The 21,292-nt window shown below is 35.7% G+C and overlaps 1 protein-coding gene across 2 annotated transcripts; it reads left to right on the plus strand.

Moving 5' to 3' along the window:
- Positions 1-4,660: 4,660 nt before the first annotated feature.
- LOC107582500 (annexin A11-like) lies at positions 4,661-20,161 on the plus strand. Of its 2 annotated transcripts, none has more exons than XM_016268373.1 (15): positions 4,661-4,745; positions 7,867-8,094; positions 10,661-10,743; positions 12,451-12,789; positions 13,314-13,401; positions 13,695-13,789; positions 14,282-14,395; positions 15,114-15,204; positions 15,360-15,439; positions 15,558-15,614; positions 15,698-15,791; positions 17,747-17,842; positions 18,322-18,380; positions 19,404-19,526; positions 19,633-20,161. In XM_016268373.1, the coding sequence occupies exons 2-15, from the start codon at positions 7,875-7,877 to the stop codon at positions 19,690-19,692; spliced, it is 1,599 nt and encodes a 532-aa protein (XP_016123859.1). In that variant the 5' UTR covers positions 4,661-4,745; positions 7,867-7,874; the 3' UTR covers positions 19,693-20,161. The 2 variants fall into 2 exon arrangements, with proteins under 2 accessions (XP_016123859.1, XP_016123860.1); XM_016268374.1 differs by having other exon boundaries at positions 12,589-12,789.
- Positions 20,162-21,292: the final 1,131 nt, after the last annotated feature.

Below are 21,292 nucleotides of genomic sequence, written 5' to 3' on the forward strand. Positions count from 1 at the left end.
GATGGCAAACCCACCATGCATTCATGAAGGCCCCAGAGCTCGCTCCAGTGTCGGCTCCAGCCCCAGAGCTTGCTCCAGTGCGAGCTCCTCGAGAGCGCTTTGCTGTGCCTGCTCCTCCAGAGCACCCTCCTAGGCCAGCACCACGTAAGCGCGATCCTGATCCCCAGTTAAGCCCAGGAAGGGCTCCTGATCCCTAGTTGAGCCCAGGTAGGGCTCCTGATCCTGAGTTCAGCCCAGGGAGGTCTCCAGATCCCCAGTTCAGCCCAGGGAGGGCTCCTGTTTCCCCGTTGATCCCAGGGAGGGCTCCTAATCCCCAGTTCCGCCCAGGGAGGGCTCCAGATCCCACGTTAGGCCCAGGGAGGGCTTCAGGCCCCGAATACAGCCCCGTAAATTTCCCCAAGGATTTTTTTTGGGGGGGTAGTATGGCTCCAGCCGTAGAGGTGGGGGCTGGGGCCGCGGCCTCGGAGGCTGCTCCGCCATGGCGCCCCGAAAGGGTACTGCTCTGGAGGCCCACTGTCCCGTGTCTGTCTTGAGGGACCTCCAGAGTGCCCACCCCCCCTCCCCTTTGGATGTTATTGGGCGTGAGGACACGCCTTCCAGAGGGGGGCGTTCTGTCAGACTCTGTTCCGTGTTTTGTGGTTGTTTTGCTCCTCATGTGCCTTCCTTTCCCATGTTTCATTGCTCCCAGGTGTCTTGTCATCCCCTCCTCCTGTGTGTATAAAGAGTGTTCCCTGTGTGTGCTCCAGCGTCTGGTATTGTTTGTCTACAGTGCTACGTGTGATTCCCCGTGAAGATTATTAAATTCCTTGGTTTATGTACTCTTGGTCTCCTTGCTCCGTGTTCCCGCACCGTAGCAGATCGTGACAACATGTAGGAAGTATAACATCATGAAAGTATGTTTAGTCTGAGTTAAACCAAGAGTGTAATCAGTCTTACATCACAGGCTCTAAAAGTGAATTGATGTGCTTTTGTGATGAAATCACAATGGCACATAGTCAACGAAATACTGGGCTCATATTGAGAAAAAGTTCTCAGCCTCTAATAACTTGGCTTAATCATTCTGTTGATGAATGGTGCAATAAGGTCATAGTCTGGGATGCCATATTCTGTGATCCGTTCAGGTTAGGCTCCTTTCTTCTTGATGTAAGTAAAACAAGAATGACTATACTCAATTAAAAAAAAAAAAAGGATGGCTGTGAAATAAAGTGTTATTGTTAGTGCTGATCAAGACCATCAAATTACAATAAATTAATATCAAACGTCAGAAATGTAAGTTTTATCAATTAGGAACAACGTTCAGAAACATTGGCTATCTATAAATTTGACTTTTATAAAATTAACTAAACCAAAACTATTACAACAAGATGGCATTAAAATTGCACTCAACATATTACAGGTGCTTAGACACAAAATGAAAAATAGAGATGTATGTGTGTGTATAATATACTTATAAATACAAAACCACCTTATCAAGGAGTACAAAATATTATAATAAATAATTATCAACTAAATACAACAAAGTTCCAGATTTTTTATCCTTATTTTTTGCACCAAATAATACTTAAAGATTTCAGACGGGAGTGACTTAACCCTCATCCGTCCCTCGGGTCATTTTGACCCAAAACTAATTTTTAAAGATTTGTTAAAAATCAAGCATGCTCGTTAGGGTTAGGGAACCGAGAATACATGGAAAAAAAAATTCTAGTGAATTCGAGCAGTTTAAGTGGGTGCTATAAAAAAATTATCAAAAGTGTCCCTCGCAGGTCATTTTAACCCGCCACTGGAAAAGCATGGAATTTACGAAAAAACTGCAGATTCTATTTTATTTAATTTAGTTTTTTGAGCATGGAGTACACAAAAAAAAATTTAGTCGATTCGAGGATTCTACGTGTAATAAAATAAGGTGTAATAAAAAAAGTAACAAAAATTTTGACCCGGCCATAGGTATGAATGGAATGTCCAGAAAAAAACAGCATTTTTTTTTTTTTTTTACTATATAAAAGTAAAATGCCTGATCCTGATGGATTATCATGTTTAAAGTATAAATATGCATAAATTGTATCTTTCTTTGTTTTGTTTTTTTTGGTTAAAAAATGTATAAACATTTTTACTATATATTATCATGTTTAAAGTATAAATATGCAGACATTGTGTCTTTCTTTGTTTTGTTTTTTTGGTTAAAAAATTTATAAACATTTTTACTATATAAAATCTGACACAATCCAGAAAAGATGCATACCCAAACAAAGGGCTGAGACTGCAGAATGTCCCTAATGCACAAAAAACTTGCATACCCACACACACATGCCACACACACTCCCATTGAAACACATTATAGCATTTATGATGTTTCTGCTGGGAAATGACTGTCATTTCGAATTTTTTTTGACTTAACACATTCCGATTTGAGTGATGGGGTGGAGACCAATGAGTTTATATCATATTTATATTTTTAAATATATCTTTTATATTTATTACGTATTTATGAAACTGTATGAATATGCATGTTTGGATTAAAATTCAGTATCAATTTAATTTTTTTAAATGTTTTGATATATATCTGAAAGCCTTGAGATATATCTGAAAGCTTAATGAAGCCTCAAGTTGGTGTAGTTTTAAAGATTTCACTTGTTTGGCTCATTTAAGAATCGCCATAGGATTCAATAGGCCCCTCTAGTGGCTGTAATCATAAAATGCTATTTAATGTAATTTTTCCCCACCAGATGTCATCAGAGACACTCAGTGACCATAGGTCCTGATGGATTATCATGTTTAAAGTATAAATATGCAGAAATTGTGTCTTTCTTTGTTCAGTTTTTTTGGTTAAAAATATGTATACACATTTTCATAAAAATATCCAGAGTTTAATGTGAATAAAATAAAAATCACCAAAAAAGTATTTTAAAAAATACATAAAAAATGTGAAATATATATATATATATATATATATATATATATATATATGGGCCAATATAAGCTTTCTGGACCAAAAATAAAATTAGTGTCATTTTTGGCCTTCGGGTCATTTTGACCCGCGAGGGACACTTTTGTTATAGTTTCAGGAGGGACGGATGAGGGTTTTAATAATAATGTAATATGTAATATAATAATAATTAATATTTAATATTTAATATAGTACTTAATATGTATCTAGTACTTCTCGGTAGAAGAGCTGCAAAATCTACATAGTGCGCTTTCAACATTAAATTGATCACTTACGAACAGTGTTGGGCAGTAACTAGTTACTAGTAACTTAGTTACTGTAATAATATTACTTTTTGCAGTAACTAGTAGTGTAACTAATTACTAATAAGATTTCAGTAATAATATTACAGTTACCATCCATAAAACAGCTTAGTTACTTAGTTACGTTTGATGCCTCAACCCCACTAATTTAAAATCCAACAATCAAATCATTTCTAGATTTATTTTCATAATTTTCACAACTCGCACATGCATGTGATGTCCCCAGTGCAGCAGGCAAACTTGGAATATGGAAAAACTTACATTCAGCAGATAGAAATATTGCATTATATTGATTTTGTCAGGAAAAAAGATGATCTGAACACCGTTGTGTAAGTTGTGTGGCTTTACTTTACTCTAGCATTACATCCCTCTGATCAGCATGTGGTACATTATATTACAATAATTAAAATTAAACAGTTTCTTACAAACTTATGTGATTTGATCAAATACATAATGAAATATAATCGTATATGGGTAACGGAGAAATTACAATTAGCTTCAAGCTACATATGACAATTAATGAGATTAATACAACACTTCTACTTGAACGTCACTATAATAACTGTAATAACTTCTGACTGCGATCCAATGTGGATTTTGGTCAAATGATGAGGCAAAAATATGTTGTTAGTACACTCTAAAAAATGTTGGGTTAAATACAACCCAGTGCTGGGTAAAATAGGGACAAACCCAGCAACTGGGCTGTTTTGACCCAACCTTCTGTGTAGTAACCCAACAACTGGGTTAAATACAACCCAGTGCTGGGTAAAATAGGGACAAACCCAGCAACTGGGCTGTTTTGACCCAACCTTCTGTGTAGTAACCCAACAACTGGGTTAAATACAACCCAGCGTGGAGCGTAAAGAAAAAGTAATGTAACTAATTACTGTTGCTAGAAAGTAATAAGTAAAGTAACAATATTACTTTTGAAAGGAGTAACTAGTAATGAGTAATATATTACATTCTTTGAGTAACTAGCCCAACACTGCGAACACGCTTGCAAGAGAGCGTTTTCCTAAATACTGTAAACACACACAGTGTTCCGCTTGGGCAAACTTCCATATTTAGACCCACCCAGTCTTTTGTGACTTGTGCTAGATTGTCACATATAAACTGTATTAATACATATTTAAACACAACAACAAGAGAAAAAAGACAGCCTACAGGAAACGGAGATATACTCTGAACGTTGAGCTCTTAAAGAGACTACAGCGCATTTCATTCAGCTGCTCGTTTAAACTGTATACTCCACACTAGGTTAGGTCATATATTTGACAGGCTTATGGAAAGATTACAATAGTCTTTCCTTAATTACCAAACAACGTGAGTCATGGTGTACGAAAGAGTCACATGTTTTGTATTTAGTGAAAGATTGTTTGGTGTGACACAGTCATGGAAAGAATGAGTCCCTCCCAGCTTATTAAATATTACGCTGCGTGCCTCACGCTCGAGCGCAGAGTACTCTGTAGCTAGGAAGTGACTGGGGCGCTGCCTAAACTGTAAGTAACTAATACTCTTTTACACTATAAATGGCCGCTGTTTGACGTTTTTAACTATTAAAAGATGTTGAGTGCGCTGCTACGTACACGTTTATACGCGTGCTGCTCCGTAATTCCTGCAACAACACACGACTGCGGGATTTTAAATCTACTCCCAGCTAGCGTTTTAAGAGATCCACCCATAATGCTGTGCTTTAAACACACACTTCACTTCTGTTGCTGGTCTTCAATTCGCACGTTTAAGGATCCATCACAGTTCAGATCTGTGGTATAATGTTTTATGGGGAGATAACCTGTTTTAATGTGACTGAACATTTTGTTTTATGTACATTTGCTGGAGATAAAACCCGAACAGTTACTGTTTTGAGAGATAATATGGACGTTTGGATATATTTGTTGATATAATGAATGCAGTATGAAGTATAAGATGTTCTTTTATATTAAGTAAATAGTTTTACGTTATATTATAAGCTATTTTATACAAAACACTATATTATGCAAATTTAAAGTTAACTAGCCTGAATAGTGGACTGTACAGTTCTGTTTACATTTGCATAATATACAGTTTTGCATATTATTGCTCTCTCTCTCTCTCTCTATAGATATATATACAGTACTTTAATTTTTCCACGTTAATAATTGGTGGACTCTTTGGACTCTTGGCTTTATTTAAGACCCCTGCTTTATAGAAAGTAAAGCTTCTACAGTCAAAAAGAGTGGACAGTTGGTTTTGTGATGATTTCAAGTGTGAAGACAATGCATGTTGAGAAACTGATTGGTGGATAGAGCTGTTTTGACATTCTAATGTAGGACATTCACACATTCTTAAAAATTAGGCCAAACAAAAGTCCTTTTTTCTGCCCTGCGCAATGCATTGTTATATAGGCCAACCTGAACTATAAGTTTGGAAAGTTTGACTGTTTAGATTGCGTCATATGTTGAGGTGTGGTGTTTTATTATTAACAGAGTTCATCTCCAAAAGTCTGTGTATATTGCCGCTTCCCTCTACACATATTATAATGTGTTTGATAGCAGGTGAGGTGCTATGGCAAACTGCTCCCACACTAAGTAAAGGTGATAAGACTGCATGCAGAGTGTATTTTACTTTCAAATACATCAGTATTTAGTTTCCATGACCACATATAGAGCATGAACACAGGCTAAAAAAATATTATATGGCTTTTTATTTGTATGTTCACAAAGTATGGACATCACTCTGAGGCAATGCATCAAGGGTCAATAAGAAATATTATAAAAGCCATGTCGCTCCTATCATGTTATCCATAGAATTTGTGCTCCATTTAGTGCTCAAGCACTAGGCCTATATTTTCTAACCCTACTGCAGATAACATTGCCTTTCTGCACTGCCTCAATAATCAGTTTAGCATAGGCAAAAGAGCATGATACTTCCTACTATAGAGCTCAATATTGGCCGCCAGCTGTTCTATCCATCGGTTGTTGATTGGAGGGATTGGGATCGGAGGGTTTTGTAGGAAAAGGGGCAGAGTTTAAGCAGACCACTCATTGGAGAATTCTGGTATTTGTCACCAGATAGAAGTCTTTTGTTTCACTGGAAGATCCAGTTATGACAATAAAATATAAAAAAACATGTACTTTGAAAATGATTTTTAATTTCATAGTTTAAAAAACATTTACTTGTGGCATCTACAAAAGCATATACCATCGTTTAGCAACCTCAGAGCTCAAGGTAGGTCAGTCTTACATTAGTTTAATGTGTTATCACTAAAAATCAATTTCCCTGGGGAAAAAATGAACCCAGGTTTAAAAACGTACACTTCCATAATGTACTTAATTTGCTCAAGTGCTCAAGTTTACTACAAGTGGTGATTAAATACATTTTTTAAATACAGAGATGGTATATTAAAAGCGCATTTTAGTTCATATTCATGGTGTCCCAAAATATCACAGTTGCGTGCACTTAGTTGAACTTAAGTTTATCTTAAGCAGTACTAAAGAATAATTTTTAGTATATTCAGTACAAAATTAGTGCGCGAAAATAGAGCACTTTAAGTATACTTTTTTTTCAAACCTGGGAATGGGAGTTTTACTTCCTGAACATGACTGTAGTTTGCTATAGCAGCTGTCTTGAATTTGTTTTATGTAATGTGTTTCCATGGTTTGTACCACATGGGAACTCTTTAGTGAGACACACTGGCTGCTGTTAATGGTTGGTAAAAAGAAAAAAGAAAAAAAGAGGGCTTGATTTTGAGAGCATAGCCACTACTTTCCATTCAGAGTTTATGTTTAGATACATTTCAAAGGAAAGACATCTGAGCAGTCAGAATGCAGTCAGTTGAGTTCCCTGTCAGGAAAAACACACAGAGAGAATTAGTCTATAGATAGATAGATCGATTTTTCTTTTAAACACAAATAAATGCACATTTTGTGTATGTGAAAGTGAAAGAAACTTTAGCTATCTTGTTTTATTTGTTGACCTATTATTTAGCAAAACATCATCTCACTCTCAACATCTCAAGTCAGGTGTTAAACACAGCAGCAAGGTGTCAGTTTTGACTTTTGTCCCCAATCTAAACTGAAAGGAAATGGGTGATGCTCTTCTATAATTGATTTGATTTGATGCTTTTAGATGTACAGCAGCCTCTGCTCTCTGAGGGCTCATTGACATTGTCATTCAAGCAGCACAAGAGCAGGTGTAGTAACAAATAGACTGTAAGATGGAGGGGCCTAATGGATCAACTGTATCCTTCTAAATAGAGTACTACATATTTTTATAGGCCCACCCAGAATTGGATTTTGGATGATTGCAGAAAAAAAGCTCTGTGACCAACAAAAGTTTATGATGCTTGCACATCTTGTTCATCAAGATAATCTTCACAAATTAACACAACAGTTATAAAGCCTAGGAGTAAAAGCTAAAGTTATAAACAAGTTATACACCATGTTCACATGACTCCAACATCACCATTTACCAATGCTTTCAATCTTTATCTTAAATCTAAAAGTTGGAAAGATTGAGTTAGAATAGTATATTGAGTATAATCATTTTTTTTTACATTTCTGATCTGCAATCCAGGCTTGTGAAGGCTTACTTAATGCACAATTTTGTTAATTACAACCCATATTTTTTTTTCAATTTCAGGCACGACAATGAGCTATCCAGGCTATCCTCCCCAGCCCGGCTATCCTCCTCAGGCCGGTGGATATCCACCCCAACAAGGGGCATACCCTCCTGCTGCAGGAGGTTACCCCCCTCAGCCTGGGATGTACCCCCCGCAGGCGGGTGGATACCCTCCCCAACCTGGAGCTTACCCACCCCAGCCAGGTGCCTATCCTGGCCAGCCAGGGCCGTATTCTGCTGTGCCTTCAGGTGAGCTACTGTATCTGGTGGATGATTTCCATATGTGTGTATTGTACTGCCTTACATCATACTATAGTCTATGACGTTTGTATCTGAAATGGTTATGAAGGTTTTATTTTAGACATAAACTCAGTGGACAAACCAACTTTGTTTTGTGGCGCTTTCACTGAACAGTGATGAGTAGTGATGTTGACACAGTAATGTGGAATTTTTAGGTGGAGCCAGCGGAAAAAAAGGAGTAAGTGACTGAATGTATAGAGAGGTAGAAACGCTAGCTAGTTTCTAGCATTGTCTCGCACTGACAGACATTCATTTGGAGGCTCTTCTTTTGAGAGGCCTAGTGATCTTTGTATGTTTATGCTCCAGAGGTCACATGGATTACATTACTGAATAAACACAAATGCATGTTCTGTTGGAAGGAAACTATTGACTTGTTGACTAGTTGGTCACACATTTTCCATAATCTGGTTGCTTTAGCTATTTTGCCAAACCAAAATATGCTTTATTTGGTGTGTATATACATGTTAGCACTTTTGACCTTGCTATGTTTTGTTTATTCATCAAATTGTTCAAAGCTCTAAGGCTTTGTTCACACTTCTCACCAATCTGATTTGGTTTTCAGATCTGATCTTTAGCACAGTCTGTCCATACTGTCAGTTTGCTAGTAATGAAATCTGATCTGTTCTGACAGGGAAGCAAATATCCAGTGTATCTACATCAGTTTCGCTTGTAGTTATATAAGTGTCAACACAATGCTTAGACATCTTCTCATACTAAAACTGTCAGTGTGGAAATTTTGCTTCTGTTCATGTCTATCATGATCTTACTGCAGTGCTGAACTCCTAGGCACATGAGAGAACATAAACACCAGAGGTATTGTACACACATTGGTGTAGTGCAATAAAAAAGCTGACTCGTTCACTCATTCACTATGTACTACTTAGTGAATGTCACATTGTTTTCTAGATGCATTGTTAGCTTTAAAAGGGTTAGCGGACATAAATGTATTATTTGATGATCAAACACATTGCATATCAAATTAAAAGTGCTACTAATATCCAATCTGACGGTTAAATATTCCACTTATACAAAATTATATGAATATGGCCTATGCTCATTCAACAGCAGTTTTGTTCCCAGAAATAGATTATGTTGTTTTAATGTTGAAACAAGTGTGATAATGAAATTAAATATTATACACATTTTAAAGTTGGGGTCAGTAAGACTTTAAAAAAAAAAAAATTTAAGTAATGAATATTTTATTCAGCAAGGATGCATAAATCAATAAACACTTACAGTGTTACAAAAGATTTATGTTTTGAATAAATGTTGTTCTTAATCAAAGAATCCTGAAAAAATGTCACAATTTCCACAAAATTATTAAGCAGCACAACTGTTTTTAACCATGATTGTAATAAGAAATGTTTTGTGGACATCAAATCAGTATATTTGATTGAATTAAATTAATTTATTAAAAGTTTAATCATATTTTACAATATTATTGTTTTACAGTTTTTTTTTATCAAACAAGTGAAGTTTTGGTGAGCATTAGAGACTTACTGACCCCAGTAAGATGTTACTGACTTTTGAAGTGTGTGTGTGTGTGTGTGTGTTTTTATTTATTTATGCTTTCACTAGTTCATATTTATTGCATTTTACATGGCTTTGCGGTGTGGCAAATAAAATTTAAAATACTTGATGTAGTCAATTGCTAAAATAATTATTAAAAGTATCATACCACCGAATAAAGCAAAACTGCAAAAACTAGTGCTGTTTAAAATAGTTTTAGGTGGAGTTCAGCATGTCACATGACAGGTCAACGTCCCAGTCTATTCCATGTCATCTAATCAAATATACATGTTATTAGACTTAAAAATAGATGAAAAACACCCAGCAGAAAGAGCTTAATAATTAATGTGCAATGTTACCTGCATTATTACCATAACAAAACCTGCTGCTCTGAATTCAACTGTGTGTTTATGTTTCGTCTTATCACATCAAAACAAGTTTTTTATTAATATAGAAGAGGATGCAGGGCCCTCGGGATTCTGCACAGAACAATGATCAAAAGTTGATGTCTAGATTATTATTAGCCTGTCATTTGATACACAATGTGTCCTGATTTCCCCTATGCACACTGTTTTGAAGTCAACACGAAATGATGCTCACAGCCCATTTTATTTCTGTAATCTGACATGTGAGACAAGATAGTCAACAAGAGCACAGCAGTAATTGTCTGGATTGTGAAAAACAGGCCAGAATGGTTAAGATATGTTATATAGCAGAATGGAGACTATATACCAGGTGACTGGAAGAGAGCATTGAAAAGGATCCGAGACTGAAAAGAAAAGCCATTTTCACAGGCAGACCATGTTATTAAATTTTTCTCTTTGGAATAACATGCAGCAGTGAATCATGCACTATAAGACCAGGAACATTTTTTAATGACGTAAATAGGGTTGGTTTTGATTTCTTTTTAACCGTGAAGTGCGCTGATATTGTTCAGTCATAATTAGTGTGGGGCTTTTAGGTTTTTGTTTACGTGTTTGCTCGTATTAAATGCATGTATTTGCAGGAGGTTGGGGTGCTCCCGGTGCTCCTATTGGCCTGGATAATTTGCCGAATCCTGGATTCAACGCATCAAATCTCCCAGCAATGGTAAGTTCTATAATAAAATGATGTATTGCGTGATCAGAAATGACACTGGTCTCCATTCTCAACAGATGCAGGTAATTTGATTCCGGTCAGCATGAACCGCATCGAATCCTTCCTTTATCAGCTTTGTACGAAACTGTGCTCTTGTGACATTGATCCCGTATAATTGACCTGTCATCAGAATGTGCTTTGACCAACAAATTTGACCCTGTTCAATCTACTGATGCACAGGCTTCTTCAGAGCTCCGTAATCAAATTGACACATCAGAGGAAATGTGAACAAGTGTGGTTCCATTGAACTACTGCAGCGAGGACAGTGTTTCACACAAAGTATTCAATGATGTACAAAAAAAGCATACACGTTAGGTATAATTAGCTAAATATATTACAGGAGTACTAAGACAAAACCTCAAAGCACCAGTAAGAACACAGTGATGATTTAGTTATATAGTGCTGTATAAATAAGAAATATCATTAGGAATGAGGAATACTTTTTTCACGGACAAATTAATGTGTTTGAAGAGGTTTCTCTCCTAGGTATCCTTGTGAAAAAGAAATGCACTATGCATAATTTAAAATAATAATAATATATACTTTAAAAGAATATACTTAAGTGCAAACTGACTGTAATGTTTTTAGCAATTTAACTGCATGTTAATTACAATTAAATGAAATGTACCACTTAAGCAGGACTTAAGTACATTGTCTTTGAATTGAACTATGGTTAAAGTGTACTGCCAAATATATTCACAAGCATTTATGGTTTATTTATAAACTTAAATATACCTTAATGTCATTTCTATTGAAACTTGTATGTGATGTATTTATATATATTTTTTGATTATTATACATTTGTAATGCTAAAGTTGCAATTTAGTGCATTTAAAATATATGAACTTAAATGTAATATGGAATAACATGCTAAAGTTTAAATTATAATCAAGTACTTTGTTATTCTTTAGCGTTAAGAACATTGCACTTTAAGTAAAACTTTTAATGTGATATTAATACAAAGTGCATTTGTTTAGGTTTGAAGTACACTACAAGTGCATATGTAATACAAATTAACTAATTTCTCTTTTCACAAGGAAAACTTAATAAATGGATACAAATATATTTATCAAAAAGGGCATTTCCTGTGTTCTAATTTGAAATGTATGCTGCCCTCGGCTATATAAAAGTGCTCAAAAGTTTAAGAAACTCCAGTGGAAGGCAAAATCATCAGTTGACCAGCTTGCTTTCTGGTGATTTTGGTGTTGGTGTCAGTCATTAAAAAGAAAAAAACACATTGGTTGACCACTACTTTTCATGGAAATATTTGTGACTAAAAGGACTGATTTCATTTCTCCTCCCCAGTACTTCTGCATTTAGGGGTCAGCAAGGGAATATTTGTGCATGTGGAAACTCTTTCAATGTTACAGAACAGTGTCTCTGTGACACCCGTGTGCAATATGATGCGTGTAGCTTAAGTCAACAGAAACGTTTTAGTGCAAAGCCACACTATCTAAACAAAACTCTCCATGAATACACACTTGTTCACCGTCCTCCTTATCTCCCTGTCCTGGCCCTAATCGTCTCTTTGTCCTTCAGTATTGTCATTTCATGGCTGTATATGTTACATTTCCTGCAAAGTCTGCTCTACTGTCCTAACTGTCATGCTCGCTGTCATGCTTTTTGCTTTTTTCGCCCCCTCAAATTTTTCCATTGCAGGCAAATCAGTTCGCCGCCAATAGTGGATTTACCCCAAATCCATCCATGTTCCCTCAAGTGCCTGGTGGTTATCCTGGCCCCCAACCTGGGGGCCCACCAGCCCCCTCCCCTAACCAGCCCTATGGCATGTACCCTCAGCCAGGAGGAGGTATGCCCCAAGGTCCGGGAATGGGATACCCTGGTGGGCCACCCCCGGGTCAGCAGATGCCGGGCTTCCCAAATGCCCCAGCACCCACTCCGTCCATGCCTAGCTATCCCAAAGCACCCTCACCCAACCCGTCCATGCCCGCATACGGAGGAGGTTACGGAGGAGGTGCACCTGCCGTTCCAGCTATCAATGTAATTAACTCTTAAGTATTTTTTTGTGCAATTTATTGCAGTATACAGGGTTTCTGAGGGTCTTAAAACGTCTTTCCACAAATTAAGGCCTTAAAAGGTCTTAAATTGGAGCAGAAAGTCTGGTATTCAATCTTGCATGCACTGCAAAGAATGAATATAAAGTATTCATAGAATGAATACACAGTATTTTTGTTGTTTTCCAATACAAGTATACTAATATCAAGATACTTTACTTGAGGTGCAAAATGAAGATAGTTCATAAAACAAATATCTGTCAATGATGTATGAAAACTTGTTTACCCTTTGAATTAAGTTGATTTTTCTTGGTCTTTTATTAATCCGTATTAGTCTATATAAGATATTTGCTTATTCTAGTTAAGCTATAGAGAACAAATTGATGTATTGTGTTCCCTTCAATTTATTCCTTACATTTTCTTGGTCTGTAAATGGTCTTTAAAAAGTATTATATTTACCTGCAGAAAGCCTGAGTATATATTTGTGTCCTAACTTGTTTTATTTTGTAGCGTGGGTTCAGAGGGACCATTCAAGACTTCCCTGGAGCTGATCCTCTAAAAGATGCAGAAGTCCTCAGGAAGGCCATGAAGGGCTTTGGTTAGTTACTGTTCATGTTCATTTTCCACTTACTCTATTTCTTAGAAAGCAATGTCACTTATTCTCCCTCTGGGTGAAAAGTCATTCTGTTCTTTTTGTCCTTTGATGTTTATCTATTATTAATCTTTTTAAGTTTGACCCCTTTGTGATACGGGTGACGGATGTTTAAATACTGAGAGCTTTTTTTAGACTGACATGAAATACAATAAGAGCTTTCCAGAAAATGACTCCTGTGTTTACTGTATATGCAGCTGCATAACAGGCTGCTAATATGCATGAACATATTTCAACAGGCACTGATGAACAAGCCATCATTAATTTACTCGGAAGTCGCTCCAACAGGCAGCGGGTTCCACTCTTGGTGTCATTCAAGACTGCCTATGGAAAGGTAATGGAGAGCATTGGAGCTTTTTAGATATTTGCTGTGCTGTGGATACAGCAGCTGCCCCTCAGATTGAGACCAGGTTTTATTTTAACAGCTAATAGCTTTTCGTAAAAGCTGTGAACCATGATGTGCTACATGCTATTAGCACATCATGGTTCAAAGCTTTTAAGAAAATCTATTAGCTGTTCAAATAAAACCTATTATATAGTCAGAGGCTGGTGGTGTTAGTGGAAGGAAACTGTCTCATTCTAGAGAGCATTTGATTGGACAAATATTTATATGCCCCTGAGTACAAGGTTAGACATCAATATTTTGGTCCATTTTACCAAAGGAGGAAGACTAAAAGATAAATATGCTAAGCTAATTTTGTCAACACTTAGCATATAGATCATTAAAGCCAGAATACAGAAAAGAACTAAATGCAGCTAAGTTTTGATTTTGTTATGGGTTAAGAAAAGCATCACTGATCATTCTCATGTAACCCAATGCTTGCAGGATTTGATTAAGGACCTGAAGTCTGAGCTTTCAGGAAACTTTGAGAAACTGGTGCTGGCCACGTTGAAGACTCCAGCTCAATATGATGCATATGAGCTCAAAGAGGCCATCAAGGTTTGTCAAAGTACTTTATTAATAGAATGAATACAAATGAAGCATGAAACAATAAAATATATTTAATCAAACATTGTGCAACTTAGCACCCTCACATGGATAACTGATGCAATATATATATAATAAATAAATATTTATTATCCAAAAATCCACACATATATATATATATATATATATATATATATATATATATATATATATATATATATATATATATTTAATGGATTTATAGTTATAGCTTAGTTATATTTATATACCATTTAAAAGTTGTGTTATTCAGCAAGGATGCCTTAAATTGATCAAAAGTGACAGTAAAGACATTTATATTGTTACAGTTTTATTTATATCAAATAAATGTTGTTCTTTTGAACTTTCTATTCATCAAAGAATCCTGAAAAAAAAGTTTATCAGTTTCCAGAAAACTAAGCAGCACAACTGTTTTCAACGTAGAAAATAAGAAAATATTTCATGAGCAGCAAATCTGCATATTAGAATGATTTCTGAAGGATCATGTGACACTGAAGACTGGAGTAATGATGCTGAAAATTCACAAAAATAAATTACAATATAAAAAAGATTACCATTGAAAACAGCTATTTTAAATTCTAAAAATATTTCATAGTGAGTGAACTGTTCATTTATAGGTCACAGATAACAGAATATTTGATTAGATTTTTTGATATGCCATTAATACAAATGTAATCTGATTATTTCACAGGGAGCAGGGACAGATGAGGCCTGTCTGATTGAAATCTTGGCCTCTCGCTCTAATGCGGAGATCCGAGAAATCAATCAAGTCTTCAAAGCCGGTGCGTACTAGAGTCATATCACTTAATTCCTTCCCTCTGCAATTACAGATTTGATTACTTCCCAATCAAGCATTTGTCATGCACGTTTTCATCTGAAGCTCGACAGTAAAGAGCGGTGAGTTGTGATGGATAACACTCAAGTGTTTCTGTTTTAGAAAATAAGAAATCACTGGAGGAGTCCATCAGTGGAGACACATCTGGACATTTCCGCAGACTTCTGGTCTCTCTTGCTCAGGTACACAGAAGACGTGAATGTTATGATGTGAAACTCTCATACTTTGAGGGTCAAAAACTTTGTAAATGACAGAAATGTGAAAGTCATATCAGTATTTCTGCCTGTTATTATCTCAAAGGGTAACCGTGATGAGAGTGAGAATGTGGACATATCATTAGCCAAACAGGATGCTCAGGTAATTATTGAAATGTTTCTAAAAATATGTGTTTCGCATTCTTTGAAGAGTCTCTATTATGCACTATTTGTGTTCTGCTGCAGGCTCTCTATCAAGCAGGGGAAAATAAACTCGGCACAGATGAGTCTAAGTTCAATGCCATCCTGTGTGCTCGGAGCAAAGCTCACCTCAGAGCAGGTACGTCACGGCCCTTTGGCTGGAATAATAGTATTCTTTCAATCAATTCAAATTCCCTTTTAGGTAGGTCAGTTCACTCAGCGCCTCCTCCAGGCTGCTTGTTTCCCTCTAGGTAGTAGTAATGCTAATAAAGCTCATATCTACTTGAATAGGGAAATACCTAAATCTCCAAACCTGTTTGTCAAGAATACTGTACTATGACATATATTGAAAGAGAAATAATCATGTTGTATTTTACATTTTCTGCTTCTTTAGCTAAATTCAGGCAAAAGTACTGCATTTTTCAGGCTGGTCTAGCTAAAGAGTAAAACAAGCTATGCTTCTGTCAAAAAGGTGATTGGCTTTTCCATTGGCCCGCTACTATATTGAGCATAGTGACTATCATTTGTATGTCTACAAATGATCCATGCTCCTGTCCTGTACTGTCTGAGAATCTAGAGTATAATGATTTTTGAGTGCTCCCACATAAAGAATACGTAAATTGTAAAAATGCTCAAAAACTTGCAAGTTCTGCCACTTGGTCCATTATGGGGTGGCCAGAAATTCAGTTTTGGGTCTGGCATTGCAGTCAACACACTCTTGCCGAGGCTGAGCATTATGACTCATAACTGGACGTGGTTTCCAGTGGAAACACTTGAATTCACCTCTGAATCATGTCATTTCCTGTTTTTCTATAGGACACAGTTTTCTTTTGTCTAATTACATAATATATGCAATACTGGTCATATATTTATCTCATTAAAGGAATAGTTCACCCAAAAATGAAAATGACCCCATGATTTACTCACCGTCAAGCCATCCTAGGTGTATAAGACATTCTTCTTTCAGACGAATACAATCGGAGTCATATTAAAAAGCATCCTGGCTCTTCCAAGCTTTATAATGGGAGTGGATGGTAGCCCAAAATTTGTCCAAAAAATTTAACCAATTCATTATAAAAGAAGCCTACATGGCTCCGGGGGGTTAATAAAGGCATCCCGAAGCGATGCGTTTGTGTAAGAAATATATCCATATTTACAACAAATCTCTAACTTCCGCTAACTGTCGTACATGCGTTCACGAGAGAGTGGTGTCCAGTGGATGACGTAGCATGTAGGCAAACGAACGCGGAAGTGAAGAACATGGAAGCGCAGAGGAGAGAGCAAAACAAAACACCGGTCACGAATTAGTATTACAAAACGAGGATTTGTAAAGAAAAATGTCGGAGGATTTCAGTATAAGCCAAGAGAACACTGGTTTTCCTTTGCTGTAAACAAAACTTGTTTCTCGCGAGACTAGCATATTCTCACCGGAGTTTACGCTACGCTACGCCTACGTCATCCGCTGGACGCCACTCACTCTCAAATTTTGGGCTACCATCCACTCCCATTATAAAGCTTGGAAGAGCCAGGGTGTTTTTTAATTTGACTCCGATTGTATTTGTCTGAAAGAAGAAAGTCATATACATCTAGGATGGCTTGAAGGTAAGTAAAAGTAAAAAAAAATGTTTTGGGGTGAACTAACCCTTTAACATATCTACTGTGACTATTTATTTGATTGCACATCCAAAATTAAAGACTCAAAACCGATAAAAAAAAAAACTAAGATACAATAAAAACTGAAATATTGTGAAATATAATTACAATTTAAATATATATATACAGTATATACAGTGGGGCAAAAAAGTATTTAGTCAGCCACCAATTGTGCAAGTTCTCCCACTTAAAAAGATGAGAGAGGCCTGTAATTTTCATCATAGGTATACCTCAACTATGAGAGACAAAATGAGTTATTTTTTTACATTAAAAAAACTGATTCCAAAGTGTGTTCTGCACAATATTTTTTGAAATAGTAAGCCAGTGTGCATTCATTCATTAGTGTGCTCTCACATGCTCATTAACAGCTATTTGTTTGTGATTTCAGTGTTTGCAGAAATAGTGACTATATTAAGACATGAAGTATTTTTGTGTTGACAGTGTTTCATGAGTATCAGCACATGTGTGGCAGAGACATTGTGAAGAGTATCGAGAGGGAGATGTCTGGGGATCTGGAGAGCGGCATGCTGGCTGTCGGTGAGCTGTCTGATCTGCCATCTATAATCGTTTCATGAAATCTAATCATTAAACACTCATAATTGTATTTCTTAACTTGCTCTCCATCCTGCCGGCCCCTTAAAGGGTAAAGCTGTTATAGGGTAAATATGCGGTAATATATTTTTCACACAACGAGATTCATAACACAAACGTGTGTTATAACACATAATGTAGCTGACATATGTGCTTGCTGTGTCAATAGTGCATGACTTCCTTTCAGTCGGTGACGTGTTCATAATGAGGTGTGTTTAGTGTGTTATTTCGGTTTGCTGTTATGAACAGTCCGGTTTTCTCTTTTAAATGACTTTCAGTTTCAGATGAATGCCTGGTCTGTCTTCATTCTGTTATATTTTTCCATTTAAGTTTCAAGATTCGTCTTGCTTGCTTTATTGTACACGGCTTGTTAGCTGCAGGGTGATTTGCGTATGGTGAGTCTAAACATGTTTTTCTGTATGCAGTGAAATGCATCAAGAACACACCGGCCTACTTTGCTGAGAGACTCTACAAGGCCATGAAGGTGAGAATAATTCTTCTCAATGCGAATGAGCTGTACTGACTACAGAGTAACAGAGATGGCAAATGTATGATTCATTACAAACAAAGCCATGGTTTACAGCATTTGAAGTCATTTTATTGTACAGCAGTGGTTCTCAAACTGTGTGCACAAAGTGCCCCCAGGTGGTATGCCAGAAGAATGTCTTATTTATTGTAGTAAAAATATGTTTTTATATTATTGTCTTTATATATTTATTTATTTATTTTGTAAAAAAAATGTTTTATATTTTTACATTAGAATAAATTTTTTTTGAATTGGTAATTTTAAATTAATATGTATGTGTTTTATTAAAAAAAATTGAATAATATAAAATTACATTTTATATATATATATATATATATATATATATATGTGTGTATGTATATGTGTGTATGTGTATATATATTTTTAATAGATATATATATTTTTTAATATACAAATATTTCATAAAATGCATTATTTTGTAATAAACGTTTTATATATCTATATAATAATGTGATATATATATATATATATATAATTTTTTATATATATATATTTTTTATTATTATTTTTAGTTTTAATAAACAATAATTTTGTGTGTCAAGGACTCAATTGCATAGCTCATTCTTAATTTGGAAATTCAAGAAGTGCCAGGCATGGGAAAAGTCATTGACATTTTAATAATGAACATCAATTTTTGTACTTATGCTCAGTTCTGAAATATTTACAGCAATAGAAAATAGAATATATTTAAATTGGACTGCAGTAACTATTGTAATATTATGATGTTAATATTAATATGGAATAATGTCACTCACAGTCCTTATGTACTCTAAAGTGTTAATTTGCTCAGTGCTGAAGTAATTAGAGGGAACACAGGTTACAGGATTCTAATTTGATTAAAGGCAGTAGTTGACCTGAGAGTTTGGAGAACCACTGCTCTAGTGTATAAGATCACATGCATCAAAGTTTCAAATCCGAATATGCTTAAAAACGAAGAAAAATGCTGTTTGAAATATGCAGGGTGCAGGAACCAAGGATCGCACTTTGATGCGCATCATGGTGACCCGCTCTGAGGTGGACATGCTGGACATTCGTCAGGAATACCTGAAGAATTATGGGAAATCTCTATACACAGCCATATCTGTGAGTACCAGTGTAACGACCCCTCAAACTATGCTTTACGTTTTTGAGAAATGAAAATTGCAGCACTGTAATAATAATTGTAATCAAAAGTAATCTGCATTTACAGGGAGACACTTCAGGGGATTATAAGAAACTACTGCTGAAGCTCTGCGGTGCAAGCGATTAGAGGATACAGATGCTCGCAGACCCTCAAGAGGAAATGAAGCCACACCACGATCTCTGCACATCTTACGCCTTACTTTCATTTGCTCTCTTGCATACTTGCATGTTTTACCGTACTCAATGCAGAGGCACTTGTGTGCATATATGCTGCACGTTACATTTAATGCTCTTTTATGAATATATTTTTATTTCGAGAGTAGCCAACTATATCTTTATGTGCCTTCTACACTCAAAGCAGTGGCTTAGCGTATTATTGTATGCTATCGGATTTATGCGTTTCCTCCATGTATACTTTGTTTGCAAGTTGATTTAAGAAAATTCTGAATTAAGTATTGTGCACAGATCTGAATGCTAATTTTTTTTTTACACATTTATGTATTTTAAGTAATATACATTTACTGGGGAAAATGTGCCATGTTAGGTTTAGTCGTCAAAATGGACATTTTATAGTAAAGAAATTTATATTTACTGCATCTTATGCATAATACACTCAGTTTTTTACTATACACACTTCTTTTGTTGTAACCATTATGATTGTCGGCCTCCTCACTATTGATGATGGTGCTGTCTTTGTGTTTCTTATTTGTTTACTCTGTACAGAGCCAAACACACATATGAAATGCTAAGTAAAGAGATAATAACTCAAGCGTTCAACTTGAATTAAGTTGGTATTTCTTCAGTAGCCCGTTTGGGACTATCAGTGCTGACTTCTGCACCTCAAAACACCCTGATAAAATATTAATAACAACAGTTAAATAATTATTCCTACTAGATCAGGCATGACTCGCGGTCAAATAGCATTACAATCTACAGAATAAAGATAGGAGACTTCATATCTAAAGTGAGTTTGCCAAGGCAAAAATAAGAATCAGAATTAGACATCTGAAAATTAATAAAAAAGAATTCGACATCTGGAGCACATAATTAAATGGCATGATGAAATGAGTTCATATTTTTATAGGATATTTATACTTTTATAAAGACATTTAAAATCATGTAAAATTTAATTCAATTCAAATACAGTTAATTAATGAACATAATTATTTGTAGTTATGCCAAGGTCTGAAATATTTTGAGCAATATACTAATATATACATAGAAAGAAAGATCAATATAAGAAATACCTCATTAAATGCATGATATAGGTTAATATAAAATTATATATTTAAATTTAATATAACCTTTTTATTTGTTTTTCTAGTTATGCCAAGATCTCTATTTTTTTGTAGCTATCCAGGTTAAACTAGAGTAATATGAGATTTATCATATGTATTTTAATTTACAATTTGCTCAAAGCTGAAATTATTTCATGAAAATATTACTGCTTTAATGGTAAAACAAGTAGTCAGTAAAACTGAATGTCTTGTATACCCTCTTAGTATTTATGCCGCTTGTAATTAGCCGTGTTTTAAAAAAGCTTTGAATAGCTAAGGAGGTTCTCAGCTCACTGTGACTGAATCATGCGGTACATCCATCATCTGAAGCCGAGTCTGAAGTGTCACTGCTCCCAGATCAGCTCAAATCTACTGCCTGGTCATTTCTTCATGCCGAGGCCAAACTGCTGAGGACGGCAAGTTACATGAGCGTTATTTAGTTAGACAAGT

The sequence above is a fragment of the Sinocyclocheilus grahami genome, unplaced genomic scaffold, assembly GCF_001515645.1.
Source record: "Sinocyclocheilus grahami isolate Dianchi unplaced genomic scaffold, SAMN03320097.WGS_v1.1 scaffold45.1, whole genome shotgun sequence".
NCBI lineage: Eukaryota > Metazoa > Chordata > Actinopteri > Cypriniformes > Cyprinidae > Sinocyclocheilus > Sinocyclocheilus grahami.